The sequence below is a fragment of the Bubalus kerabau genome, chromosome 3 (assembly GCF_029407905.1).
Source record: "Bubalus kerabau isolate K-KA32 ecotype Philippines breed swamp buffalo chromosome 3, PCC_UOA_SB_1v2, whole genome shotgun sequence".
Classification (NCBI taxonomy): domain Eukaryota; kingdom Metazoa; phylum Chordata; class Mammalia; order Artiodactyla; family Bovidae; genus Bubalus; species Bubalus kerabau.
The window spans coordinates 105,880,829-105,906,910 of record NC_073626.1 but is presented as its reverse complement, the minus strand read 5'-3'; the positions used below and the strand labels follow the sequence as shown (position 1 = coordinate 105,906,910).

Here is a 26,082-nt window from a genome sequence, read left to right as displayed (position 1 = left end):
GTGAAATAGAAGTTTAATGTCATTGCTATTTTAAGGTTTTGCCACAGTTTTTTGGCCTTTAAACAATTGAATAAATGTTCTTCCGTTATCAGGATAGGAGGGCGTTATGTGACAAAGAGAACTTGCAACCCCGTGTTATTCAAAGGAATATCTCTTCAAGTGTAATTTTTGCTACGTGGCTGTTTTTGTTGACAAAAATGCACTAACTTTTGAACTGACAAGTCTCCTGAGCTCTGGTCTCTGGGAACATTTAATCTGCTTCAGAGTAGGAATCAGAGGAAACAAACCTGGTAAAGAGAAGGACTGTTAACTTTCCTACAAGTTAACAATTAAGGGGAAAAAAAAAAAAAAAAACCCAAACCGCCTTATTTGCCTCCTATAACACTGATCATGAGATTTGGCTTTCAAGCTTTAATAAGTGCTAAGGAGGTGCCTCAGAACTTTCCTCCTGTTTAATTAAGTGTGCCCACTCCTCTTCAGGCATCCAATCAGATTAAATGAGAGTGAACCCTGGGAGCAGGGTTGATGAGCCCTAGTGGTAAGAATTAGCTGAAGGTGTACTGAATCTCTCGACCTTTCGAGTTCCTCTAGGATACGCTGCTCCTGAGATTCATACAGGAGTTGAGATCTCCCTCACACTACAGTTGAAAGCTCTCGCTCTCCACCCCTCTCCCCGTCTCTGTCTTTCACTCTGCTACTGTCAGTTTGCTGCCTGTACTTTAGCTGTCTCTTTTCCAGTCTCTACCCTGTCAGTTTCTGGCCTGCCAATTTCAACTTGAAGCTTGACTGGGCTGATTTGATGCAAATACCTCCAGGGAAAACCCTGAAACTGATGAACAGTTATGTCAAGTCGATTTTGCACCATCGGGAAAAGGTAACCTCTGCGAGAAAAAAAAACAACAAGGTTAAAGAGACAAGGGCTTTTCACGTGTAATACCTCTGCTGCACATCTCGTTCACTGTTTACCATCCCTCAGAAATTGTAACTGTCAGAATTAGTCCTAATTGCAGATGCGAAAGCTGCCATTATAATAAAAACAGAGGCAGTGCAGGCATTAAATGTAGCAGCCTAATTTGTGAGACTACAGAAAAGGTAGAGTAAATGAATATTTCATTACTTTAATTACCAGGGACTACTCTTTTCTTGCTGTCTTATGATAAGTGTTGCTGTAACTAGCAACAGCAAACATCCACTAAAACATAAAGTGCAATAATCGTCCTGCTGTCAGGATCACCACTTTAAAATACGAGCTGGGAGAAAATATAATGGTTTATCTATTTCTTAGAGATCGCAGAAGATGGAAATTCATTTAATATTGGGGGGGGGGGAACGCACATACAAAGGCACCAGTAAACAGTTTTAGTCAGAGAATAATGGCCCTGAGAAAGGAGGAAAAATATCAGTTGGCTATACATTTGAAGTGTTTGCCCGAAAAGAATGCCGGAAAGTGAAAAATAGGAGGTAATAGCATTTGGACTTTTTAAAGCAAAATCTTGTTTTGCGTTGCACAATGTAATTGCTTGGACATTAGAAAATAAAACTCCAGTGACTAGGGGAAAGACAAGAGGAAAGCGAGTGGTTTTCAAATGATTAAGCAAAAGTGGAAAAAGTTCAAGTTGGCAAAAGTTTAGAAGCTCAGTCCATTTCCATTTTAAAAAGACTAGATAAAGCCTGCCAGAAAAAGGACTTTGCCTACAGTTTTGGAGGACCGATTCATAAGATTTGGGGAGTATCAATAATTACTCACTGCTGACACCTTGAAAAGCCCTGGGCATCTCTCCCTAATTGTCAATTTCAGGTAAAAGGGCAAAGCAGGGTGGAGGGGTGGCCAGACTGTGGGAGGTGGGAGGTGGTCCAGGGGGTGGGGGCGTGGTGGAGGAGGTTGCTGAGACTGGCTGAAGCCAGCCTGTCTCTGCATTTATCACTTTGTCCCAGAGGAGGTGTTTGTTCAACATAGCAGTTTGACAGCACAAAAACACTGTGGCCAGAAGCCCTATCAAAGAACCTACTGACACATATCATTTGTGGTCTCGGTTTCACAGGGCAAGGCTACCTCTCACTTTATCTACACAAGTATAAAACTCTACACGTTTCTAAGTGTTCAGTATTGTTTAATCCCCTCCCCCTTTCTTTCTTTTAAATACTATAAACACTACTTTAAAATACCATCTTTATTCGGGACTCCTGAATGTTGTTTTAAAAACCATAATAATTTGCAATCAATTTAGCATAATCTGTGTTAAGGTTGGTAATATTAAAGAAAAAAGAAGGAAAACAGTTTAAAAGCACAAAGCTTGTAATTTATCCTACATAATATACTTAAAGCTTAGATTAGTAGGTGCAAGTAAATTTTGTAAGAGTCATGTCCTGTGGCATAGGGAACACTGTTTTCTTGTTGTTTTTTTGTTAACAATAAATCCTACTGAACAGGAGCCTACATTAATCCTTCATCTCTACTATTTTTGCTTAAGTGTATCTCACTCACAAACTATAAGACTGGAGTTATAGTTAAAGAGGAAAAGTCCTAGAGTTGAGGTCCTAGGGTGTATCTGTGTGGTGTGTGTGTGTGTGTGTGCGCACATAGGCTGTATTTAGTTTTCAGATTCCCATCAGCAGAGCAAAGGTGATGGAAAATCTTTAGAGGACAATCATTTTACTTAGAGATTTTCCCCTTTTAACGGGTCTATTTATTATGAAAACAGTTCACTGAGTTCTTTATATATAAACCTCACCTCTTAAAACTGAGAAATCTCATGATGTGAAACACTTCCATTGATGTGCTTTGTGTCTAAAATAGAAACTTAGGTACTTCCAAGAATAAGCAAAATGCAAAGTTTCCTTGATTACAGTTACTCAGATATATAAAACAGTATCAATACAATAAAGCTATCCACTACATTCAGAGATCACTTGGATACTAAATTCCTTGAAATTTATTCATTAATTTAAGAGAGAGAAAAATTCTCAGATCTTAAATAGCATGATAACCCAATCTGTTCATCTCTCATGGATTACTTATTTTGGGGAGGGAGTACCTGTCACCTTCTTAGAAGTACCTTTCTTTCCTAGAGTTGGTTATAAAAGGAAATATGAAACAGTATATAAAGTACAAAAATCACTATATTGCCATATTAGCAATGTTAAGGAGGAATCCATTAACTTTTAAAATATTAGAATGTTTGCCTTTTTGTCACAGGAAATCATTAATGTCAATTACCTATTCCCAAAAGAATAGTCATTCACCTCTCTCACCTGATATTATTTTAAAATGTTTCTCCTTTATTATCAGGATTTAAAAATCCACCTCCATATATCTGCTCTTTGGGTAAAGTTTTCTAAATTTGACCAGTTCTGTGTTTATCGTTTGCTTGAAAGAATATCTTCATTTAAGTGGGACTTAAAATTTTTAACTTCAAAATACTGAAGTTCAGAATTAGGTCTCCTCCAGTTTAGAGTGTGTGTGGGTTTAAGCTGAAATAACACACAGCAACCAAGAAAAATGAAGAACAACTAAAAATGGATTACGTATATTAGAACATGACATTGAATCCCATGGATTATATGGAAAATTACCTGAAGTTTTAATTTTATAGTAATGTCTAAAAAATAGAAAAGAATGAAAAGCAAATACGTATGCCAACGTTTGCGCACTCTTAAATCTAACAACTCCAAATCTCAACTCAGATGAATAACAGAACTAAATTTGTTTTTTAAAAAAATCAGGAATCCTTATGATGATTACATTCCTCAACTGAAAAATGAAAGCAAAGTTCAATCAGATCTTTCTCAGAGGTTTGTTCCCTCTCACCCCATCACTTATGTGTCCTTGTTACCTGCCCTTCCAAAGTCTGGTTTTCAGAAGCCTATCATGATTTCTAACCAAGACTGCAGCCTCCACTGTAATGAACATGGCTTTATTAGCTCCCATACTTTATTGGGTCACAAATACACAATATCTGATGAGACACTGATCATTTTCCTTCCCTTTTCTCTTTTCAGCCTAACTTTCCTGTCAGGAGCCTGAAAAAATATGCGCAGTTACTGTTGCAGAGGGGAGACGAAGTTTAACTTCTGGGTTGGCAATCGGAGAATAATTCATGAGCAGATTTCTAGCAAATGATATGATTTGCTAAATTTTGGTCTTTGATTTATATTTATGTACTCCTGCTACTGCTAAGGTTTTGCCAACCTCAATTAGATCATGAATGAGATCATTTTAATTCAGCCCCCAAACTGTGACCTGACCATGGTCTGAAAGTGTTCAAAAAGTAATTTTAAGCCTCCCTTTGATTTGAAAAGGAATACTGCATGCTTGGTCGTTCATACAAATAACATAAAACTTAATTATTGAATGATTTGGCAGAGGACCTTCCTGCCAAACAACAGTCAATGCCAGCTACTGTGATGCTGGCGATGCCCGGCCCCCGAGCGCACAGCCCCCTGTATACAGCATTTGTTCATTGTGTCTCAGGGCAAGATGCTTTCAAATAGGATTCACGGATCTGGGAGACTGGGTGCAACGCAAAGGGGTACCATATTTATAACTCCAGTGAAAAAATGCTGTCTCACCTAGAAGGGAAGTAGATCTGCGCTGTCAAATCACCAGGAGGCTGTGACAAAGGGAGCTTGCAGCCTGACACACGGTGTAACAACATAGCAAACACCTTTAATTCTGTCATGTCTCATACCCTTTACTTTCTCACACATTCGTGGCTGCTCGAACGTTGACACCTACACTCTTTTTCGAAACTAAATAAGGCAATCTTATTTAAGCCCGAATGCAACACCTGAAAAGTTATTCTTATGCCCCGCAAAAAATAACCATTAACTCCTTCCTCTTAGAAATGCCTCCCTGGTTGGTCTGAAAAGTCTCAAGTTGGCAAGAGCCTCCCTGGGCCCCTGACTCTTGAGGTTCACATGACCTCCTCAGCTCCTTGAGATAGGCAACACTTCCCCCCTCGAAAAGATGCGAGACTGGTGATAATGTCACTGTCCGAGCTGGCCTCTGACAGCGTTTCCAGCTGAAATCTCTTTGCTTCATCACAAACTTCTGGTGTCTTCTATAGTACGGAGAGAGGCCCCAGCTGCTTCATTCCCTCTAGCTACCATAGTCTAATATCTTAAAAGCTGGAAATGAAAATAGCTTTTCTAAAGATATTTCCTGGAATTTTTAATGTGCTGCCTTGATTCCTTTCTCTCTCTCTCTTTTTTTCCCTTGCCAATTATACACCACCATTTGGAGGGCTTATGAGCAATGTAAGTCCACCTCATCTAATTAAACCACATTGTTTTAAAAGCTTGAACAGTTTTCATGTCTATAAGACTTGTCTGAATACTAAACTGCTAGAGCCAGGATTCTGAGTGTCTTTGGAGAGTCAGGATTTTATCTGCTGAGCGCAAAAGGCCAGGCACTCAAAGAGTTAAAGAGTGTTCCTGCATTGCTGGGTAGGTTAATATCACAGCTGCCTGGTAAAGCATTATCCTGGTACCTCACTTAACAAAAGCCTCCTTTTGCAAACAGACTCCCACTTCCCCCCGCAAGTGTCCAAAGGTGTTTACTGAAGTAAATCTGCCTAAATCCTTCATTGCTTGGGTCATGGGGGTGGATAGGAGGGGTGGAAGGTGTAAGGATAATCTCTTTTTGTAAATTCTGTAAATCTTCTGGGAAAAGAAAAAAAAAATCAGGAATCTGTGTCACATGCTCCTGGACAACTTCTAATATCTCTTCTAGTTTTGCTCTTGTAAGTGAAATTCGTCACAATGACTATCACAGAAGACATCCCCTCCCCCCAGGTTTCCAATTATTCACTCTGCTGTTTGAAGCGACTGCACTTTCAAAGTTGAGTGTGTGTGCGAGTGTGTGTACGCATGTGCACCGACATTATATGCTTAATCTAATTGTTGAAGAAAAACTGTTGGTATCTTAAAAGTGGTTTCAGAAAGGGAAAAAAAAAAAAAAGACAAGACAGTTTAGGAGCAAGATAATGTAGCTGAAAAGTTGTCACGAGAGGTTTCTGTTCTTGTTGTGGTCTCATTCCAATACCATTAACTGCATGTTACTTTTGCATGTTGAAAATGGAGGCAAATAACAGTAAAACCTGACAGGTCCGCCTGCAAGGGTTTAAACAGTTCCCAGTAAGAAGGAGCCCTTTAGGCATAAACTTTCTCTCTCAAGAGAACGTGAATACCACCAACCCCTCCCTACAAATCTTGAAGCATCCAGTTTGAGATACAAAAAGGCTGTCATCTCACAAATGTTAAACATACTAAAAAAATCTGAAAAAAAAGTATGAAGAAGGTGTGAAAAACGTGGCACTTTACAGCCCTCAAAGCTTTTTAAAATAGAACAACTTTTCCCCCTAAAATTCTTTTCAGAGAATTTTTTTTTTTTTTCCTTTTTGGCTCATTTGAGAGTTTCTTTCTTGGCTTTTTTCCCCTTTCATTTGAAAATATGAATTATCATAAAAAGTCAGGGGAAAAATGGGAAAGTCTTTTCCAGTTTTCCTGAAGATGTATCAGTGCGTTTGGGCTGGGTGTAAGCAACTTCTCCCTTGTGCTCTGGGCCAGACACCCATCACTGAAAGCAGACCAGGGCCTCTGAAGACTCCTCCTCTCCCTTCTCGAGCTTCCCAGCTTGCCCCCCAGCGCCCTCCCACCCCGCCAGGGCCTGCACCTCCCTGGCCTGAAGGTAAACAATAAGAGCCACACTCTGGGCAGCACTCCAGAGTGGGATGTCCACACACCTGACCCAAGTCTAACAGGCTTCTGGGGGAGAACTTGATCCTTCCCTGACACTTTTTACCTCAAGTGTTGAGCGGGTGGCCATGAATAGTACAGACATGCCATCTTGTAACACTATATGCCTGTCAGGAGGGACAGGGCCTGGTTAAGCATCAACTATATAAGGCTGGTAACTAGGGAAAGCCCAACAAACAGCCACAAACACCTCAGTTATTTTACTCAGCTACTACCCTCTGCCTCTTCTCTCTCTCTCTCTCTCTCTCTCCCTCTCTCTCTCTCTCTTTCTTTTCATCTTGGCTTTCTGTGGCAGAATGCAAATGGAGCCTGCCGGCGGTGAAAGGGCTGAATTGTGATTAAGAAGAAGAAGAGCTCCTTTCTTTGTTCTCCCCTCAGGGGATGTTTACTGGGAGAGACACAGCGGATCAGATATGAAAGGCATTCAGGTCAGCATTGATGTGAGCGAAAGTGAAATCATACCTAAGGCATTCAAAAGACCGCCGTGTCAGGGGTTCAGCTAACGGTGCAGCTACTGTGTGTGTCTTCCCGGAGAGGCAAAAATCTTTGTGAAAAGACTGACGATTTTTTTTTTCCTCCCTAATTTCCTTCAAAATTATAAAAGTCCTCCCTCCCTCTCCGTTTACCTCCCACCAGATGCCACAGGAGTTAGTATTTTCTCTCCTTATGGACCACACGCGAAATCAGACCAACTTCTAATAGCTGTATTACCTAAATGAACCAGCCTTGCACCATCTGAACTGTGAAATTTTTTTTTTAAGCAGGTGTATTCATGTGTGCTACATATATGCCTAATATGTAGGGGAGAACTGCGTGAAGAGAAAAGCCAAAACACACACGCGTGGATGGTTTTTCCTCTCACTTCCCTCAGAGGAAACACAACACGCACACACGCACACAGAGTATAAAAACAGTACAGAACACCTTAAAACAAAATTCTTTATTTACTTTGTAACTAGGAGTTACAGTTTTCCTGAGAGCTCTCACTCTGACACGACTGTCACCCAAGATAAAAGTATTTGGCACGTAGCTATTAAGGCAAAGACTTCCACAGAGTCTCCTGATTATTAGTGCTTGCCTTTTTAAAAAGACTTGATGAAGAAATACTTGGATCTTTACTTTTTAAAAGTTTACACTCCTGACAGCCCAAATAGTCATTCAAGAGATTTTTTTTCCAAGTGGTAAGCTGATGCTGTTGGCATAAACAGAGCTATGTAAATATATACAAAATTCACAAATCATAGCAAACACACAAATAATGAGGAGGTGCCTAGATGTTTTAAGGCTTAAAAATGAAAAAGAAAATCACATTTCATCTTCTGATTGCCAAAGAAAGAAAAGAAATAGGGAGGGGGAATAAGGCTGTATTTATTGGTTTTAAATCATCCTTCCCTCTGCTCTGAATTATTTTTTCTCAACCTTCACATCTTGGCTAAAAAGCATATTTGGGCTTATGTTAACATCTGCTTTTGTGGTGACATTTAATTCTGTATATTTTCAACTAGTGTTTCTGCATCACAGATTTTCCCCCTTTATCTCTTCGCTCTAAAAAGACAACCAAAGAGCAATCAAAAAGGTGTCTGACTTGGCCATTCAGACAATTGCCCCCTTGTGGGAATGCGGGAATGAATGGTACAGTGGACACCCCAGCACCATTGACGTTATAAACATGTAAATGAAACACATTAGGGCAGACAATCAATTGTCTGTGAGCATTGCAAACCTGCACTCCCTCTCTCTGTGACAGGCACAAAATAGTGTCTACCTTGGGAAGCCACGGTGCTGGAGAGGAAAAGGACAAAGCGTTCTCTTTCACACAGAAGAAAATGCACCTTAAAAGCCTTGGAAGAATGCAGATGACAAACACTGTTGTAAGGAGAAGACTCTCCCACATCTTGGAAAAACCGCAGCACTGCTCAGAGAGCTAGCAACAGCCTCCTTTCCTACCTTCAGGGTAGACACACACATTTTTCCCAGGCAAAAGTCTTAATACGGCATTAGGGTCTTTGATAACCTCTTGGAATTTTCTTTACTTCTAGTAAATTAAGCAAGCAAGAAAGGAAGCATCTGAAACATATGACAGAGCAGTTTACTGGGGAATGTCAGTCTTGGCTTTAGTCATATTCCGAAATAAATACTTAAAAATGTGAATGTATCTTTATGTGGCAACAGAGAAATAACATAAAGTTTCAAATCCTTACCCCACCCTTACCCTGGTGGAGAGTCACACTATGGATATCAGCAGGCTAGTGGCTATGTTATGAAGGAAGCCATGTCTCTATCCCCAATTGAATGAGTTTTTTCAAACGGAAATAAAACAAATAGATCAGTATAGATACATAACCCCCAGCCATGTGTGTATACAGCGTGACAAAACTTGCAGAAGCTCTTCATAGAGACAGAAGGATGGAGATGGATATCTGGGGCACACCCTCAGAGCTGGTACCTGCCACACAAACTGCTTCTGAGTGCTTTGCGAGTCAGCAAAACCACCTCCTCGGAACCTCATCAACTGTACCAGAAAGGTACTTGCACAAGGTTTCCACACTTGCAAGGAGCACCAAGTCTGAACCGACTGCAATTCGAAGGAAACTTTCCTGCCTCAGAGTGTATTGAGAGGCTCTGGCTCACAGCTTCACCCCATCCCAACTTCACCTCTCTGAAAAGAGAGACGAGAGAGACAGGAGCCACATCCTGAAGAAGGGGCTTCTTGCGTTTCTTTTCCTTTTCATTTGAGCATCTCTGAAACGGGAACAACTTCTCTGCCCTCCACTGCCTCTCAGCATCACCACTAGCACTTCCACTCCCTTTCAGGAAGTGGTTAAGGGAGTGAGGGCTTATCTTAAACAGGGATCATCATTTCTGCTCATCTGATTGTTTCTCCTCTAGGATCTAAAGCCCTGAAAGCATCCAGTTTTATCCCTTTTCTTCCCCACTGAAAATCACTGGCCAAAGGTGTTTGTAAAAATCTTCCTCCATTCCACTACACAATGCCTAATGCTTTAGCTGAAACTTGGGAGAAAAATCAAATTTAACTTTTCTTTCTTTCTTCCGTTTCCTCTTCCCCACCACTCATAATTCAGTTTTCATTTAAAAGACAACTTCATTCCCTTTACTGAAACAAGCAGTTTCTGGGTTTGATTTTTATGAAAATGTGCCTGTATCTGTGTGATTTTTTCAGAGGCTGATGCTGGGAGGTGGTGAGCTGGGGAGGCAGGCCCATCTTCCTAGGCTCTGCAGGAGGCAGGAGGGTAGCCAGAGCATCCCCAGGAGCTCATGCCCAAATCAGGGTAAAGCAACAAACTTTGCAAGTTACCCCCGGGCCGGGCCAGTGGCAGGCAGCAGCCAGGCACCTCCTGCTCCCAAGCGCTCATTTCTGCCTCGAAGGCTGTGTGGAGATAGTGGGGTATAATCAGGGGACTGAAAAGGGGGCTGGGTTTCCCCCCCTCCTCTCCAGTTTCAGTGAAAGTATTACAAAGTGAGTCAGGCGACTGAAGATCATCTGACTGAACTTTCTTGAAACCGACACACATTCTTGTCTTCGGGCAACTTGCTTTTTGCCTCCTTCTCCCTCACCCCTCTCCCCTTTCCCTCCTGCACATCTTATTTTCTGGGAAGAGATTTCATCCTTTCCATGTGGGGGAAAGGAGACTGTCCACTATGGATTAACTTGACGCTGGCAGTGTCTCTGCCAGGCATCTTGCTAGCTTGAGAATCTTGAAGGCTGGATTTTAGACTCTTGTTTCTCTCTTTGTACATTTGCTTTCCTCGAACTGGCTCCTTCTCCTTTGCTTTTTAAATAATCGCATACAGCACCGTCTTTTAACCCATGTTCTTGACCAGCCTTTCAAACACACATACTGCTTTACACATTTTATCTCTTTGTCGCCTTAGTCTATATACACACTGTTAACTTCATTAAAATTATATAAAGTGCCATTCTAGTTTCCTGGATGACCATCTCTCTCTCTCTTTTTCCTCATGCAGTTTCTACTTCTATGATTAGTATTGCCATTATTCCTTTCCAGGAATTTCTATATGATTTTGATAAGCATCATCATATTTAGTGTTATCAGCAAAGACACAAGCTCAAAAGTGACATCTTTCCCATGAATCCAGGAAAGAAGAAAAATCCACTCAGTTCAGATAAATCCTAGCAATTCCCAAAGGGAAAGGCACTGGATACGTACTTGATGAGAAAGGAAATGAAAAAAGAGGGGGAAAAACTCTTCTACCTGCTTCTCAAAAGCAAAACATTGCTCAGATTAAACCCAAAGCATAACACTGACAAGTAACGAATTTACAGCATGTTTTCCCACAGATTATTGGGAAATAATTATTGCTCTTAAGTGTGCAGGGTCTGGGCTAAATGCCTTTAAAACGTGCAATTCAACTTTCCACTTCACAGTGTTAGGGCTTCTCCCAAGTTTGTGGCTGGGAAGAGGGAAATGGGGTCCGTTACTGAACAACAAGCAGTGTCCATGGCTGAGTACCTCCCCCGGTACTCTGTTCCACCTGTGAAGCCCCCAGCAGACCTTCCCCACTGCCAATCCCCACCCCAGGGCTCTTAGGAAGCTTGGAGCATTCTGTTCTCCCAGACCTGGGCTCTGGTCTGACCTCACAGCCTGGACCAGGCTGGTCAACGGTGGCAAAATCCCGAAGGGGGTTGGAGGAGGCAGACAAGAAGAAACAAACATGCTAAATAGTCTCGCCTGCAAAAGAACACTTCTGGGAACCTTGTTTTAAGTCTTATTCTCCTTTTTCTCTCTCTCTCTCTCAAAAAAATGACTGTTTAACATAAGAAAAAAAAAAATAAGGCCTCCTTGACACAAAGCTTTTGTTATCCAGTTGATCAGCAAGCAATGTGCTTTAGATACTTGTAAGGGGTGGGGGGGAGAGCCCCACAACAGACATTGATTTTAGAAAATCAATAACCAACATTTAATAAAAGGAACAGAGGAAACACAAGAGAGGAGAGGGGGACATTAGGTGTAATTTTAGTGTCTACTAAATTGCCCAGAGATGGGGAAGGGGAGGTCTCCAGTGTAAGGACCACCTTAAATAATGCCAGACACTACAGTGAAGAAAAAATTAAATTAAGAGAGAGGAAGAGACAGGGAGAAAGAGACTTAAAAAGAGGCAGCCTGAACTGGGTCTTGGGGAAGCAGCTTGGTATATATTATTGTACTTGTTTTTTTGTAATACTAAGCCAAGCAAATAGATCAAAGGCAGCACAAAGGGAAAAGGCAGGATAACATAACGAACAGTTTCTGACTAAAATTCCTCTATCACTCCCCCATATGGCTCGACACCTCCACCACAACAAGCAAAAGACACACACACACACACACACACACACGCACGCACACACGCGCGCACACATGAAACCTAGAGAGACAGAGACAGAGAGAAGCATCATTTGTCTCTAATCAAAATTCCCTCGTCTTTGTGTTTTCTGCTTCCAGCGCCCCTCACTGCGCCCCCAGCCGCCCCCTCCCGCGCCGCGCAGCTCGGGGGCAGAGCGGGGGCGCACAATTGTCTTCTCTGGAGGAAAGTTGTTCCAAGTGGGCCCCGGCGGTCCCCGCGAGGCGCGGGCTGGGTTCACGGGAGACCGGAGGCCGGGGCCGGCGCCGCGTCCCCGCGTTCAGCTCGAGAGCGTCGACGCGGCCCCGTGCCGGGTGATCGGGCTGAGACCGAGGGGAGCGAGAAGTTTCCTTTCCCAGTCTGAGCTGGCGCTAGTTCGCTTGTTTGTTTTGGGGGGTTGGTTTTTCTTTTGCAACTCAGTATCCTCCGTCAGCTACCCCCCGGCACCCTCTCCGGTCCCTAGCTCTCTCCCCTCCCCCAGGCGCCTTCTGCGCTCTTGCCAATCACTTTTCTCTTTTATTCCCACGATTTTGTTTGGGGGTAATACCTAGGGGGTCTGTCTCGCTCGCGCGCGCTCTCTTCCTCTCTCCCGCTCTCACTCTGCCTTCCTTGACTCTTTCTAAGATGGACCTACAGAGCTGTCACACCTTTGATCCTCCACCTCTGCTCTGCGTGTCCCCCTTGCACCCCCATCTCCTTCCTCCTCCTCGACTCAGCCTGGATAACGGACTCCTCCTGACCATGTCGAAACTGCCCAGTAAAGTCTCCCCGCGCTACGGGACTCCGCCAGCCCCCGGCGTGGGGCCAGAGCCCGCTGGAGAGGAACCACCCGCCCCCGCGCCCGCACGGACCCCGCGCGGGGCCGGCCGAGACCCTCCCACCCCGGGGCCCCGGCGCGCCTGGCCCGCCCGGCCCCGCTGCCCGCGGACCGTTACTTGGCGTGCGGAGAGGCGGCCGGGCGACTCCGGCAAGAAACTTTCAGCCTGGCGGAGGCACAGCCCCGGGGCCCCTCTCCCGCCCTCGCAGTCCCTCTGCCACCCCCGCCCCCACCCCGGAATCCTGCGCGACCCGGCGCCCAGGCCCCCCGCCCTGCCCTCGCCGGACGCTCCCGCAGCCCGGCCGGGGAACCGGCGGGCCGGGCGCTCACGGAGCTGGAGGCGGAGGCGGAGGGAGGGCGGAGGCGGGGGCGCAGGGGGCGGCAGAGGTGGGGGTGCTGGGCCCCGGCCGGACCCCAGCGCTCGGAGCCCCCCGGCGCCCGACGCTCACTTTGCCCGGCACTTCCCCAACTCCCCACTGTCCAGTCGCCGCGCGCGCCGGGCTCCGGCGCCGGCCGCGGAGGGAGGCTCGCCCGCGAGCCCTGGGCGCCGCCGCCGCCGCCGCCTCGGTTCCTTTTCCCTCTCCCCCTCCTTCTCCCCGGGTCTGGAGCCGCAGAGTGGCCCGGAAAAGTTTGGTTCGGGCCGCTTCTTACCGTTTTTCCTCCTGGGATTGGCTTGTTTGCGTCTCTTGCACCGGGGGCCATCCGCCATGATCGGCTGCTTCATTGATAAGAGCGGATCAGATGGCAGTTCGCATGGACTCGGCGCCCTGCTTCGGCAGCACGCAGGCTCGATCTAGCAACCAAACACAGCGACAATGTGGGCATCGCCCGCGCCCATTGAAACGCGCGCGGGCCGCCCAGGGGAGCCGGGCCAGGGCCCGGGCGAGCACCCATCCGCGCCCCCCAACGCCAAAGCGAAACTTCGGCGGCCCCCTCCCCGCCCCCCGCCCCCAACCTTGGCCCCGAGGCGCTTTGTGTTTGTTACTGTTTGGTGTGTTGCACCCGCGAGGGGATCAGAGAGACAAGAATTACATCTTCAAAATGAGTCATAACTCCTGACCGTATGAGGGAATGCACACGGCGGTACAGTAAGGCTGCTTGACTCAAGGCTAGGCGGACCCTTTCCTCCGAAAAGTCCTCAGCCCGGCTCGGCAACTTGGGGTGAGGCGAAGCTTTCTTTAGCTCTCATCTTGTCTCACCACCCCCCCACCCCATTCCCCAGAGGAAGCAAACAAACAAACAAACAACGCGAAACAACCCCCGATGAAGCACACTCGGGCAAATTGATAATAGTAATTATAGGAAGCCCACTCGCCCCGCGTCCCATCCCCTCCCCTTTCGCAGTTTATCGAGACACTGTCTCTTCCTCCCCCCCACACCCCCGCCCCCAAATTAGGATTTCCCGTTTCACGCCGCAATAAGAAATATAATTATAAGCCTCTTTGGACACTGTCCCTCCCCCCCCCCCCCCACCCCGCCGCCACCTTCTCCACTTTGACAATATTTACTTAAGTATTTCCCCCCACCTCACTCACACACATGCTCCCCCACACTGGTTCCCTTAAATAGTTGCAGTAGAAAATTGTTTTTTCCCCTCAAGAAAGGAAAGAGAAAGTCCAACCGCTACGACAGTACTTTTCAGCTCTACTGAATGATCGTATCCTTTCTGGCTTCGAAACTTTTGTACCTAAAAATCGAGAGAGGCGCTGCATTTTTTCAGCTGAAACTGTCAAAACTTGGAGAAGGGGAACCTCGGAGGCAGGCAGGAGAGGAGGAGAATCCCGAAACTCGATGGAGGTTGGGAAGATGCTGTGCCTCGAGGATTAGTTTAAACAGGGGGCTATAAAAGATGTAACAGATGCAAACTGTAACACAAGGGCCATTAACCCTTTCTCTGCCGAGTACACTCGGTCCCCACGCCCCGCACCTATTGTCTCCTGTGCTAGAAGCTTTGCGGAAAACCTGGAAAGTGAGTATCAGTTTCCACACATTTGCTGAGAGGGGTAAGGGGGGGGGGGTGCAGAGAGAAGGGGAAGTAGATGATTTAGAAAGCACCTTGAATTTAACCTGGGCATAGTGGCAGCCTTTTAAGTTTGACACATTTTGTCATGTCTTGGGTCTCCTGTGGATTTGAAATTGTTGGGAAAAACCCTGAAATACAGAAATGGACACACAAGTGTCTGGGATGAAACAGCTGGCCTGTCTGTATTCCTGCTGAGACTTACGCACGATTGCATATAAATACATGTTTAATAAAGTAAGCTGCTAGTTTTATGAGCATGTGTGTGTGAGGGACAGACAGGGCATTTGTGCTGTAAACTTTATCTTTGCCTATTATTTCTAACTCTGGAGTTAGTAATCTTACCTTCATCATTATAGGGGGAGCATATAAAATATGTAAGTAGGTGGGAGACACACATATTCATGTTAACCGGGATCACCCCTGTTCCTGGGAACTCCTGCTATCTCGACTTTTCAGTGCCAAAGTATGGAATGGGATATTTGAGTGTATGTATCTTCTGCCTCTATATGACTTTGCCATTGGAAATACAATTTCAAAAGTTATTCTTAATTTAAAACCCTACCATCCTGACGGCAGTTTTCTTCCCAGCTGTAGTGAGCCCCCCCCCCCCTTTGGTAAACGACTCAAGTTCCATGAGGACTTTCACTTCTTTATTTATCATCACAGAAGTGAGGTGTTACTTCACATACACACACACACAAAGAATGAAATAAAGAAATGAAACTCGCTAAGCAGACAAAAACAGGCAACTTTCTACTTAGAAAACAGCCTTCTTCGGTGGGAAAGGTTGGACTGCCATATCAAAGAGAAAGACTTGCTCCCGAATTTGGTAGGTCTGTATCCATCAAGTTTTGTAATTATTAACAGGTATTTGCCAAGTTTTAATTGCTGAATATAATGAATTGGAACTAGAGTGAAAATAGAGCAAAATCTCTCCCCTCGAAGAGTTTTTATTCCAACCATACAGTTCTCAATAAAACTTTTCCAAGGCTGGGTAGTAAAAGGCACCTTTGGTTACCTGAATGGACAGGTACAGGGCAAATTATTTGGGGGAGGGAAAAAAGGGGGAGAAAAAGAAGGAGAGAGACACAGGGAGTGCGAGAAAAATCGAAGAAGTCACTCTTGGGAAAAGCTTACCATAAAGGAGCTAAACCCACCTGAAATTCCTACCCACAGACACTCCTTCTCACTTTAGACTCACATCCCCACTTAAAAGGAGAAAATCATAAAAGGAAGGTGGGGGGGTGACCATGCCAAAAAGGAATAAAAAGAGAGAAAAGGGGGAAAAAAAAAACCTACCTGCGAAGTCTTGTTTGTAGTTTTGGCCAGAAATGGTGAGAAGAAAAAGCATGAAGAAGCCGCGAAGTGTGGGGGAGAAAAAGGTGGAAGCGAAGAAACAGCTCCCGGAGCAAACTGTACAAAACCTCGCCAAGAGTGTCTGGAGGCAGGACCGTTATTCCTGCGGAGCAGGTTAGAACTGATCTCTTTCGGCCACTCCAGGAAACACAAACCTGGGGACGGACTGACGTGTTACGCCTCTTCTAATGACATTTTTTTCTTTTTCTTTTCTGTAGGAGAGAGAGAGACCCTGAAACACGCGCCACCTATCTTTGTGGGGAGGGATAATTGAAGCGCCCTGAGCGTGAGCATCATGTGAAAACGTGATCGCCAAGTTTCTCTCTGGGAAAGGATCTGGGATAGATTATACCTTGAAGTCTCCGCAAACGCTTTAGTGGAAGAAATGAAATTCCACCTCCCTCCCTTCCTCTCTCCCTCCCTCTCGCCTCCTTCCCTCCCTCCCTCTCTTCTCCACGCCCCCCCACCCCCCCACCCCACCCCACCCCACCCCACCCCCCCGTCAAGCCTTTGGCATCATTATCCTCATCACTAAATCCTACAGAGTACAGGGCGGAAAACGGTGCACACCATTCACAGAACTGGAGAACTCTAAGGGGCGAAAGTTAAAGGGAAAGATCCCGGTTCCTCAATCCACATCGCCTCTTCTTATACAGATATCTCTAATAACCAGATTTGAGATGCACATTAAGTTGTGTGGATTTCTCAGCACGGTTTCTGGAACTAAATTTTTTGCCCTTTCTCGTATTATTATTATTATTATTTTCTTTCAAGATGCCAGAGCCAGAGGGGGAAAATTGCTGTATGTGAGCTGCATTTTAGGGCATGTGTGTTGGGGTGTGTGTATGTGATGAATTTCTGGATTGGATCCCAATACTAAAAAGTGGTTTGGCATTTTTAAAAAGGGTCTCTAAGTAAATTAACATAGAGCGCTCAGTTGACCGATCTCTGAATCTCTCTACATCTCAAGGAGACCTCACTACAAAGTGAGGGAGTGTGTGGAGGGAGGCAGGAGGAAAAGGAGAAAGGCCATAGAGGAATTTAGCAGGGAAGGAAGAGCACGATATTAAACGGCATGGGGTCTAAGTTTTGGAGTATATATTTTTTGATATTGCAATTAAAGTAAAATTAAAAAGAAAAGACTCCACCTTTGCTCTGAAGGGATTGGTTATGTAAATATGGAAGGGATTTCCTGGAGAATACAGCTTTCTACTGTATGGTTAATTAAATAATCACTCAAAAGCTTCCAACGTGACGCTTCTGTCGTAATCCAATCAGGTTACATAGGTCCTAAACAAGAAAGATATTTTCCACATCTGGAAGTCAGCAATTTAGCAAGTACTGCACATTATTAACCAATTCAGAGCCTACTTCCCAGGGGAATTTTTTTTGAAGTTTAAGTGTTCTTAACCAATGCTCTGCTGTTTTGTTAATCAAAAAGCTGGTTTACACTGCACATAATTGGAACTAATATAGAAGTAAATAAAGACAGCCAAATTTGAGGATGCTGAGCACAGGCATTTATCGGAAAAGGAAGAAATCTCTTAGCCTCCAGTGGTTCAGGCTCAATTTCTTAAAGAACTGTGAGACTTTTTTTTTTTTTTTTTTTTTTCCAAGAGTGAAAGTGCTTGAGAACCTCAGAGCACAAATAAACTTTCAGTCCCACAATCTTTGGACTTCTCTGCAAAGGTAAAGGTGGAGGTGTCAAGAGGACTGAAGGATAGATAGCCTCATGCCATTTTTTTTCCTGCTTTAATATTGTTAATATGTTACAGCCCCCTGTTTTCAGTCTGATGAAATCTGAAACAAATAACACCCTGATCCAACACTAGACTTTTACTCACATTAAGATAAACTGCTTTGAACTGTACTTTGAATGTGTGCCTAAAGCAAGACTTTGAATGCAAGAGTCACTGGCAATTGCATTCAAGAGGAGGGAAAAGCCACCACTTGGTTTGCCACATCCACACTCCCAGAGGTGCAGAGCTTTGTATTTTGTATGTTTATTGAGGAGGGGGCAATAGCCACCCAGCAAGACCACAACCAATACTTACTTTAGGATGTGAGGAAGTAAATTTTCACAGTTGATTACAGACTCACCTCTTTGCTACCTTAAGCATTTATTACAATGAGAATCATCTCCCCCACCCCACTCAGATAATTTACTTATAGAGGAGCACTGGAGATCACCAGCCTAAAATTTAATAATAAAAAAAGAAAATTAAAGATTTCCAGCATGGGCCAGGCACATTCTCAGTTTTATGCTTTACATTTCTTTAATATTTCTATCTCTATAAATATATGACTTATCAAGTTTCTCCTCCGAGATTTACTTCTATTATTAATATCCTTTTTTAAAATTCCCACTTTCCCCCACTTTTTTATTTAAAAAAAAAAATCGAGTCTAGCTTTCTCTAGAAGTTTGCTTTTCAGCGTTTCCTCTTCCATTTCCAGGATAAAGGTGTTCCTGGCATGGAGTAATTCCAGGTAAGACTCCACCTGAGGACCCCAGGTAGCCATTGGAGCTTACAGACATACACTCAGTGGTAAACCTCAGGTCAAAGGATCCAATCAAACGGCTAACAAATCACTTGTCTTTATTATGTATATTAATGTCAGGTTACTTAAGATCTGACTTTAAAAAAAAAGTATTTCCATTAAAAACAGCTAATCATCTGATTACTCTGGGTTCAGTAATTGTTCGAGTGGCAGGAGACAGCCCCAACACTTAGCACTGGTAGTTCCGACGTGCAAGTATTTGAATTGGGGTAAAAAAAAGCAATCTTTCAGGTTCCCATCAAGGTGGATAGTTGGAGGGTGGCACGCGAAGCGTCCCCACGAGGGGTGAGCGCGCCGGTGGGTTGCCCTCCTCCCCTGCCTGGCACGCCCCCGACACTCCCCTCCCCATTTGACCAAGAGAGTTCCCACAACAGCAGAGGCGGTGGGATCGGAGGAAGCCGGGATATAAATATGTTCCGAACACTCCCTTAGTCCGAAGGCCAGGTTGGGGACAATGGTGATCGTGGGATCAGCGGGATGCTGGAGCACAGGACGCAGGGAAAAGTCGAGAGAGGACTAGGAGCTACTAGCTTTCGGCTCCTCACACAGCAAAGCAAGTCCTGCAGATGAATCGCTCCTTCCCGGGCTTTCTTCCCCATTAATAATCTATTTCGAGATTAGCGCAGACCAAGGGGATTAAAACAACAGATACATGCAAATGTGAAATAATATTGCAGTGGACATGGACGAGAGAAAAATAATTCTTTAGGGTTTCTTTGAGTAAAACAAACTGCCTCCCTCAGAATTCCCTCCATCCAGGCAGCTTGTGAAGATGCACTTTTGTTTTCCAATTCCCTCCAGCCAGGACCTGGTGCCTGTCCCCCCATTCACCTCTCAGTCTGTCAATTTCCTTAACTCTCACAGCCGCTCCCCTTTTCTCCCCTGCCCCCAGCTCCCCTCGTCGGCCCAGATGCCCGAAGAGATACAATGTTTCTGCCCCTGAACACATAGGCTGTAGCAGGAATTCGAATTTGGCCATAGCTAATAATTTTTTTTTAAAGCAAATTCTGTTTATTTTGTACCATGTGGAGAAAAAAAAAGGAACCTATTCTCTTTTTGAAACGGAATTGATCTTTCATCCAGAGGAATTATTTCGACCGTGCCGTTACACAGGAGGTGGGCAACTTCTTTTAGAGTTGCAAGGAAAGGGTGATAAGGGGGACCCCTGCAATGGGGTGTGTTGAGGGGGTGGGGGGCGGCAGGGGTCCAAGCCAAGTCAAACGGTTTTCTCACGTGCGAACTCGCAATCCAATCCATTCGGAGTTGAGCCTAGGATAGGAGGGGAAAGTCTATTTAAAAAAAAAAAAAAAAAATCAGGAGCATCCCTCTGAGAAGCACTTTCAAACAAAATCAAAACAGGACCAGAGAATCTCAGACCGTCTCTAACATCCCTGCTGCGAGGCCCGCGGGCTCTGGAATCTCGCACGTCACCTGGCCCCAGCAGGGCGGCCAGCTGAGCGGCTCATTTTTATTTTTTTATTTTTTGAAGTTAAGGCTGAATCTCGGCTTCAGTGCTTTTTTTGCCAGCGTCTCCATTGACAGGAACCAGCAAACTTCAGGACTCAAATAAGCGTCTTAATTTATTGATGCAAAACAGGTCTGCTGGTCGCCCCCAGTTCTCCGCGCTCTGTCCCCCACACCCCCAGCTTCGGTCCCTTCATTTGATCTCAGGGTAAGGCCTCCGCAGTACAGGCGGAGGAGCACGTGGGAGGGGGTTCGGCCCCCGCCCGCCCAGGAACCCCGCGACCCCCGCCCCGCGACCGGGTCAGCTGACCTGGCTCGCTGGCCGGCTCCCCGCCCGCCGCCTTGTTTCCGGTCCCCGGGGTCCGCTAGCTGCGCACGGAGCGGGAGCGGCCGCGGCCGGGAGGTGATGCTGGGGGCCGATTACCATGAGAAAGGCTGTGCCTGGAAAAGCCTCCTCCACGCGACTGTCAATCTCTCTAAGGGGTGGGAGGGGGGACGGAAAGGGCCCTGTAGGAGTCACCAGAAAACTTGGAGTAAGTTGGATGCGACGCAGGCCCGAGGAGGTGGCTTTCGCCTCAACTTGGAAGGCTGTGGTGTTAAGGGCGCGGACGCCAGCAGCCTCGCCTGGGAATTGAAAAACCCCTAGTCCTTTCTTCCCTTCTTTCCTCCCTATTGCCATCCTTTCAGCCCTCCCTGCCCTTTATCCTTGTTTTCTTGAAATTGTTTCCCAGTTGCATTTCCTACATTATCCTTTCTATCTCCCTTTTGCAATCCCTTGTTTTGTTTCTTAAGATCTCCTCTCTCGCTGTGATTCTTTTCTGCCTCCTTTATGTATCCAGATTTATCATTTCGTTTTGAAAACACAGTGTTTCATATGTAATTAATCTACCAGCAGGAGGTCAGGGACACCCTGACTAAAATAACTCCCTGGGTCATCACAGAACAAGTTCCCCAGGTGTCAGTGAAAAGTAAAATAATAATAGTAATAAAATAAATATAAATCTATATCTTGGTAATCATAATGGCTCCTTATCCTGAATTACCATATCAGCTCAAATTGACTCCTTTTTTTCTTAAAAGAATCTTCCTGGAAGAAAAATGAATAATACTTGATATAGGGCAATTTTTTAGCTTTAAAGTAATGTGAAAAAAATTTCTCATTTATAGTGATATTTTAGCAGTGCTTAACAGACTTTAGAAATTACAATAGGTAATTTAAAGAAACTTAAGCTGTGCTTTTTCTTTTAATGACTGTTTGGAAAGTGTAAAAAAATTCTAAAGCACCCCTGCCTTTCAGGAATATTGATCAGTTCAGAGAAAAACATCATGTCCTGTATTTTGTACAGGCTAAGCAAATTCACAACTTCAGTTGTTGGGTTGTTTCCTTGGCCAGTTGCCCTATTGCCTAGCAAGTGCGTGAACATGGAGCTGTGTCTGTCATGAATGTGGCTCTGGTTTGAGTTTTACTTATTTTTTTTCCTGTCTTGCATTCATTTTGAGTATGTTGTTCTCCTATTAAAATTCAGTTTGCACTTGTTTGCAATTTGTTTACTTTGTTGGATTTTTAAAACTTGTTAGTAGTCAATTGAACATGTATATTAAACCGTTTTTAGGCCAAGAAAAATAAAGATGCATTAGAAAGATGCCTTTTATGCTTCATAATTATTAATTGACATTTTATGATGAATAATTAATCATTTGAATAATTTTGGTATCTCTGATCTGAACACATATTTGCATATCTAATGCTTGATTTTAACTGTGTGTTTTTAAAAAAATTCATTCTCTCAGGACGAAGAAACAAAATAACATTTTAATGGAAAATTTCTCTTCAACACTTGTAAAAGTTTTTTTTATTGAGTTGTACTATTCTTTCTAGATATCCATAAAACTTCTTAACACTTTGTAAATCATTTATGTAGCAATCATATACAAACATGTGACAGACTGCAGTTAATTAGGAAAAACAATACCCTATGTAAAATCAAGTCTCTCTCCTCCCCAAAGGAAGAGATGTGCACTAATTATGCACCATTTTTTCTTACTGGAATTTGATTATTGAACTTTTTGGTTATGTCTATTTACACAAGTCAAAAAGTAGAAATTGAGTGATAAATAATTCATATATGAATTTAAGTTTTTTTTATTTTTACTTAGTAACATATGGGTTGATTTGAAATTATTTAAAAATGATCAAGCAAGCCTATCCCTGATATTTTTATACCCTGTGTCAATTGAAGTTCAAAGAAGCTATTTTGAGTACTAACCCTGCATGTTAACCTGTGTGATTACTGGCAAGCTACTAGAAATGTATATTCTTGTGGGTACACTAATAATGTCTGTTCTTCTGAGTTTTATTAAGAATTAAAGTATTGTCTGAAATGTCACTATAGTGTAACTTTATTATCACAATGAAAAGATTGAAAAAATAACATGGAACATACAGATCAGTTAAGACAATTAATTTTGACTGGTAAAAACAACTATTTCCCTTTTAGTATCATTCGTCATTTTTCTGTTGAGAAATGAGTGCTGTGTTATTAAAGTGAAGAAATAAGATGAAAAGCATCATTGAATTTTTGGGTGGTTTACAGTTCTTTAGACCTCTTCAGAAAATGTAAAGCCACAGGCATGAAGATAGTATTTTTTATTCTGTTACTTAAGGAGTTAATTTATTGTGTTCAATATGATCATAATTTGTTTATAAATATCAGATTTCTTTTAGTGCGAATGTATGAACTTGAAGTTTCTCATGTTCTTTAGTAACGTATTGTCTTTGACTGTAAGGGTTAAATATGTAGAAGCTCAGAAGCAGTCTTGAGTAAGACTTCTGAGAAAAAAAAGGGCAAACTTACAAATTTGGAGACCAGGAATTTGGCTGTCAGAGCACTGTTTGTTGTAAGATCATTCATAATGAACTGAGCATTTCCTTTTGGAATTGTAGTTATCCTGAGGTTTGTGCTAATTCTAAATACCTATAGTGGGGGAGAAAATCAGTTTACTAATGGAAAATGAAATTCATTAGTCTCTTAAACAAATAATAGACCAGATTTTCTTTTTGACGCATAAGCTGAAAAATCAATGTAAATGCTAAAGGGAAAAAACTACTGCGATATTTAATCCTAATACTGACTTCTTGTTTTCCTTAAGATTCCACAAAACACTTAAAGGGTGCCTTAATTGTTTCCTTTCTCAAAGGATCCATTCCATGCTTCTTTCACATCAAAACTACCAAAAGGGCCATTTGGACATCAGCCTAGGGACTTAGTGACCAGTACCTTTTTCTTGTTTTCCTTTGGAAAGGAAAGTGGGACCAGAAACTATTTGCACCTACAGATTGTTTAGTGACCTGGAAATAACTTCATGATGCTTTGTGATCTTCTTTAATAGTCCTTGTTCTATTAAAAGGTCAAATTATAAGTCTTTTTTGTTAGTTCTAATTTTGCACTGTTCTAAAAGTGATTTTTTTTGTTTTTGCAGTCATGTTTCAGGTACTTAAATACAACAACCTTACTCTGAAAAATTATTCTCTATGTGATAATCACAACTATGAAATAATAATAGCCAAGAGAGGAACCTGCTTTCCTAGCCTACCCTTTTCTAGTTGTAGATGTGACCTAGGGGAAATCAGTGACTTTCTCTAGAATTCAAGTGTCTGATTCTTTACGGGCCTTTAAATCTGCCAGACTCATCCTTCTGGCAGACACCACAGACAGGTGACATCCAATGTCTTCTCACCTTTAGCAGATGTCCTTCTGAGCCTCTTGTGTCCACCCATTCTGCATATTGCATTGTGACCTTTTCCAGACCTAATGACCTGCTTAGTGCTTGTTTTTCCATGTGTGGCTTATTTTGCCATTTGGATCTAACACCTAGGCTCATTTTTCCAGTTGTAGGATTGGTACAGGTAGAATGGTTTCTCTGGCTTTGTTGTTTCTGGTTTCCCAGACAAAGTATCTTTCCTATTACTGTCTTCTCACCAGGACCCTTGAGTTAGGGATGCTCCTGTGAACAATTTCCTGCTAGTTTACACTGGTCCTAGGCCTGCCCCAAGCACAGGACAGGTTAGTGATGAGGAGACATCATGATACAAGCACATCTGGAAATTGTTTTTATTTCTTATGTAATTTTTAAATTGCTTGTTGACTGAGAACTGAATCTCAAAGATTCCTTGTATTCTTCTCAATTACAGTATATTGTAGTGGCAAAGATACAGGCTTTGAAATTAGATCAACTGGATTTGACTCCCTGCTTTGTGAGTACTAATTGTGTATTGAGGATGAGATATTAAGCCCCTGTGAACCTCATTTTTAAAATGAGCAGAAGAGGACTTAAATTTAAGCTGGCTGTGGTGGAAAAATATGACAATAAATGTACAGTGTCTGATACAGGGTAGGCATATCAATAAATAGAAATTCCCTCTCATGAATTATCTGAAAAATATATGAAGTTAAATTATAGAAAAACCAGAGTGAATGTAGCATATATTTTAGGTGATACTTATTTCATAATTTTAAATGATTTTATTGCCATTTATTTATTTTAATTACTTTTATGATTTTATTAGGAATTATTTAACTGGTTCCTGCATTTTATAGAAATCAGTGCTTACTGAGAACAATTGGAAAAGTAATGTGGAATTTCTCAACTTCTAGTGGAAAAGGTGGAGTGCTCATGATTCTAAGCATCATAGTTCTAACCTCTGAGATGAATAAATGTCCTTTACCATTTGATTATGCATTTCACACTTCTGTTTACAATTGTAAGAACAAATATTTTTTCCATGTAATTCTCCCTATATGATCTGACATGAGAGGAAGCCCTCTTGCAGCTTCATGTGGCCAAGAAATGTCAAAGATCACTCATTCAAGGTAAAAAGAAGCTCTTAGCACTGTTCAAGGCTCTGTACTCACTCTTAATGCAGACTTCTCAAGTTTGAAGGAACTAGGAATGGAGAAGAAGGGAAGGAATAGTACTGAGAAAGTTTGCATCCAGTATCTTCTTCCCACCCGCTAGCTGAGTGCTGAAACATCTGCTTAAAAAAGGAAAAAAAGAAGTAAGAATACATATATATATGTATGTATGTATATATATCTAAAGACATTGCTTCACTCTGCTGCCTGAAAATTCAGGAGTAGGGTTGTGTCAGTAGGCCCTGGCAGGATCTATTGTGTATGTGACTTTTCTACCCTATGCCCTAGAAAGGAGAGTGTCAGGGGAGGACCAGGCTGTGGACACAGGGAGCATATTGTTCCAATGGTTCTGCTACAGTGCAAAGCAGGATTCTTTTTTTTCCTCTTTGGAACTAACTTTGCTACACAGGCAAAAAAAAATCTATTCCTATTAGGTTTTTCCTTGGCCATTGTGGAACCATAAGTATGGCTCCTGTGGCAAGGGGATAATTTTTCTGGACTGAGGGAAGCTGGCTTACCTATTGTTCTTGGCACATGGCTAGCACCCTTCTAGACAAGAGGGACAGAACTAAGCTGAAAGTTCACAGAAAAGACTAGGCCTTTTAAAACAAGGACAGAAAGTTAAAACCTCGTTCTTCTAAAGTTTAGTTGATGTATCTGCTGTGCATTTGAAATTTCATTAAAGAAAAATCTGCATGATCCTGAGTTATATTACTTCCCTGGTGGCTTAGACGGTAAAGCGTCTGCCTAGAAGGAAATGGCAACCCACTCCAATAGTCTTGCCTGGAAAAATCCCATGGACGGAGAAGCGTGGTAGGCTACAGTCCATG

General features: G+C 43.2%; 2 protein-coding genes and 1 long non-coding RNA gene across 6 annotated transcripts in view; 1 reads left to right on the top strand and 2 right to left on the bottom strand.

Annotated features, from left to right (window-relative positions):
• Positions 1 to 16,393, bottom strand: part of ZEB2 (zinc finger E-box binding homeobox 2) — a 135,816-nt gene extending 119,423 nt beyond the window's left edge. Inside the window, exons 1-2 of one of the 4 annotated variants that reach the window (XM_055572670.1) lie at positions 16,260 to 16,393; positions 13,589 to 13,730 (exon numbers count right to left, since the gene is read on the bottom strand). In XM_055572670.1, the coding sequence (XP_055428645.1) occupies positions 13,589 to 13,661 (73 nt within the window). In that variant the 5' untranslated portion in view covers positions 13,662 to 13,730; positions 16,260 to 16,393. Of the gene's footprint in view, positions 1 to 13,588; positions 13,731 to 13,997; positions 14,135 to 14,472; positions 14,576 to 14,624; positions 14,767 to 16,259 lie in introns of those variants that run through there. The other 3 variants (XM_055572671.1, XM_055572669.1, XM_055572672.1) reach the window with 3 other exon arrangements.
• On the top strand, positions 737 to 4,162 carry LOC129646471 (uncharacterized). Its single transcript, XR_008711967.1, has 3 exons — positions 737 to 874; positions 1,660 to 1,798; positions 4,000 to 4,162. It is a non-coding gene; the product is annotated as an uncharacterized LOC129646471 (long non-coding RNA).
• A 3,360-nt stretch (positions 16,394 to 19,753) lies between the features above and the next one.
• Positions 19,754 to 21,269, bottom strand: LOC129647742 (uncharacterized). Its single transcript, XM_055574751.1, has 2 exons — positions 20,650 to 21,269; positions 19,754 to 20,144 (listed from the first exon to the last, which is right to left on the bottom strand). The coding sequence occupies exons 1-2, from the start codon at positions 21,016 to 21,018 to the stop codon at positions 19,887 to 19,889; spliced, it is 627 nt and encodes a 208-aa protein (XP_055430726.1). The 5' UTR covers positions 21,019 to 21,269; the 3' UTR covers positions 19,754 to 19,886.
• Between the last annotated feature and the right edge of the window lie 4,813 nt (positions 21,270 to 26,082).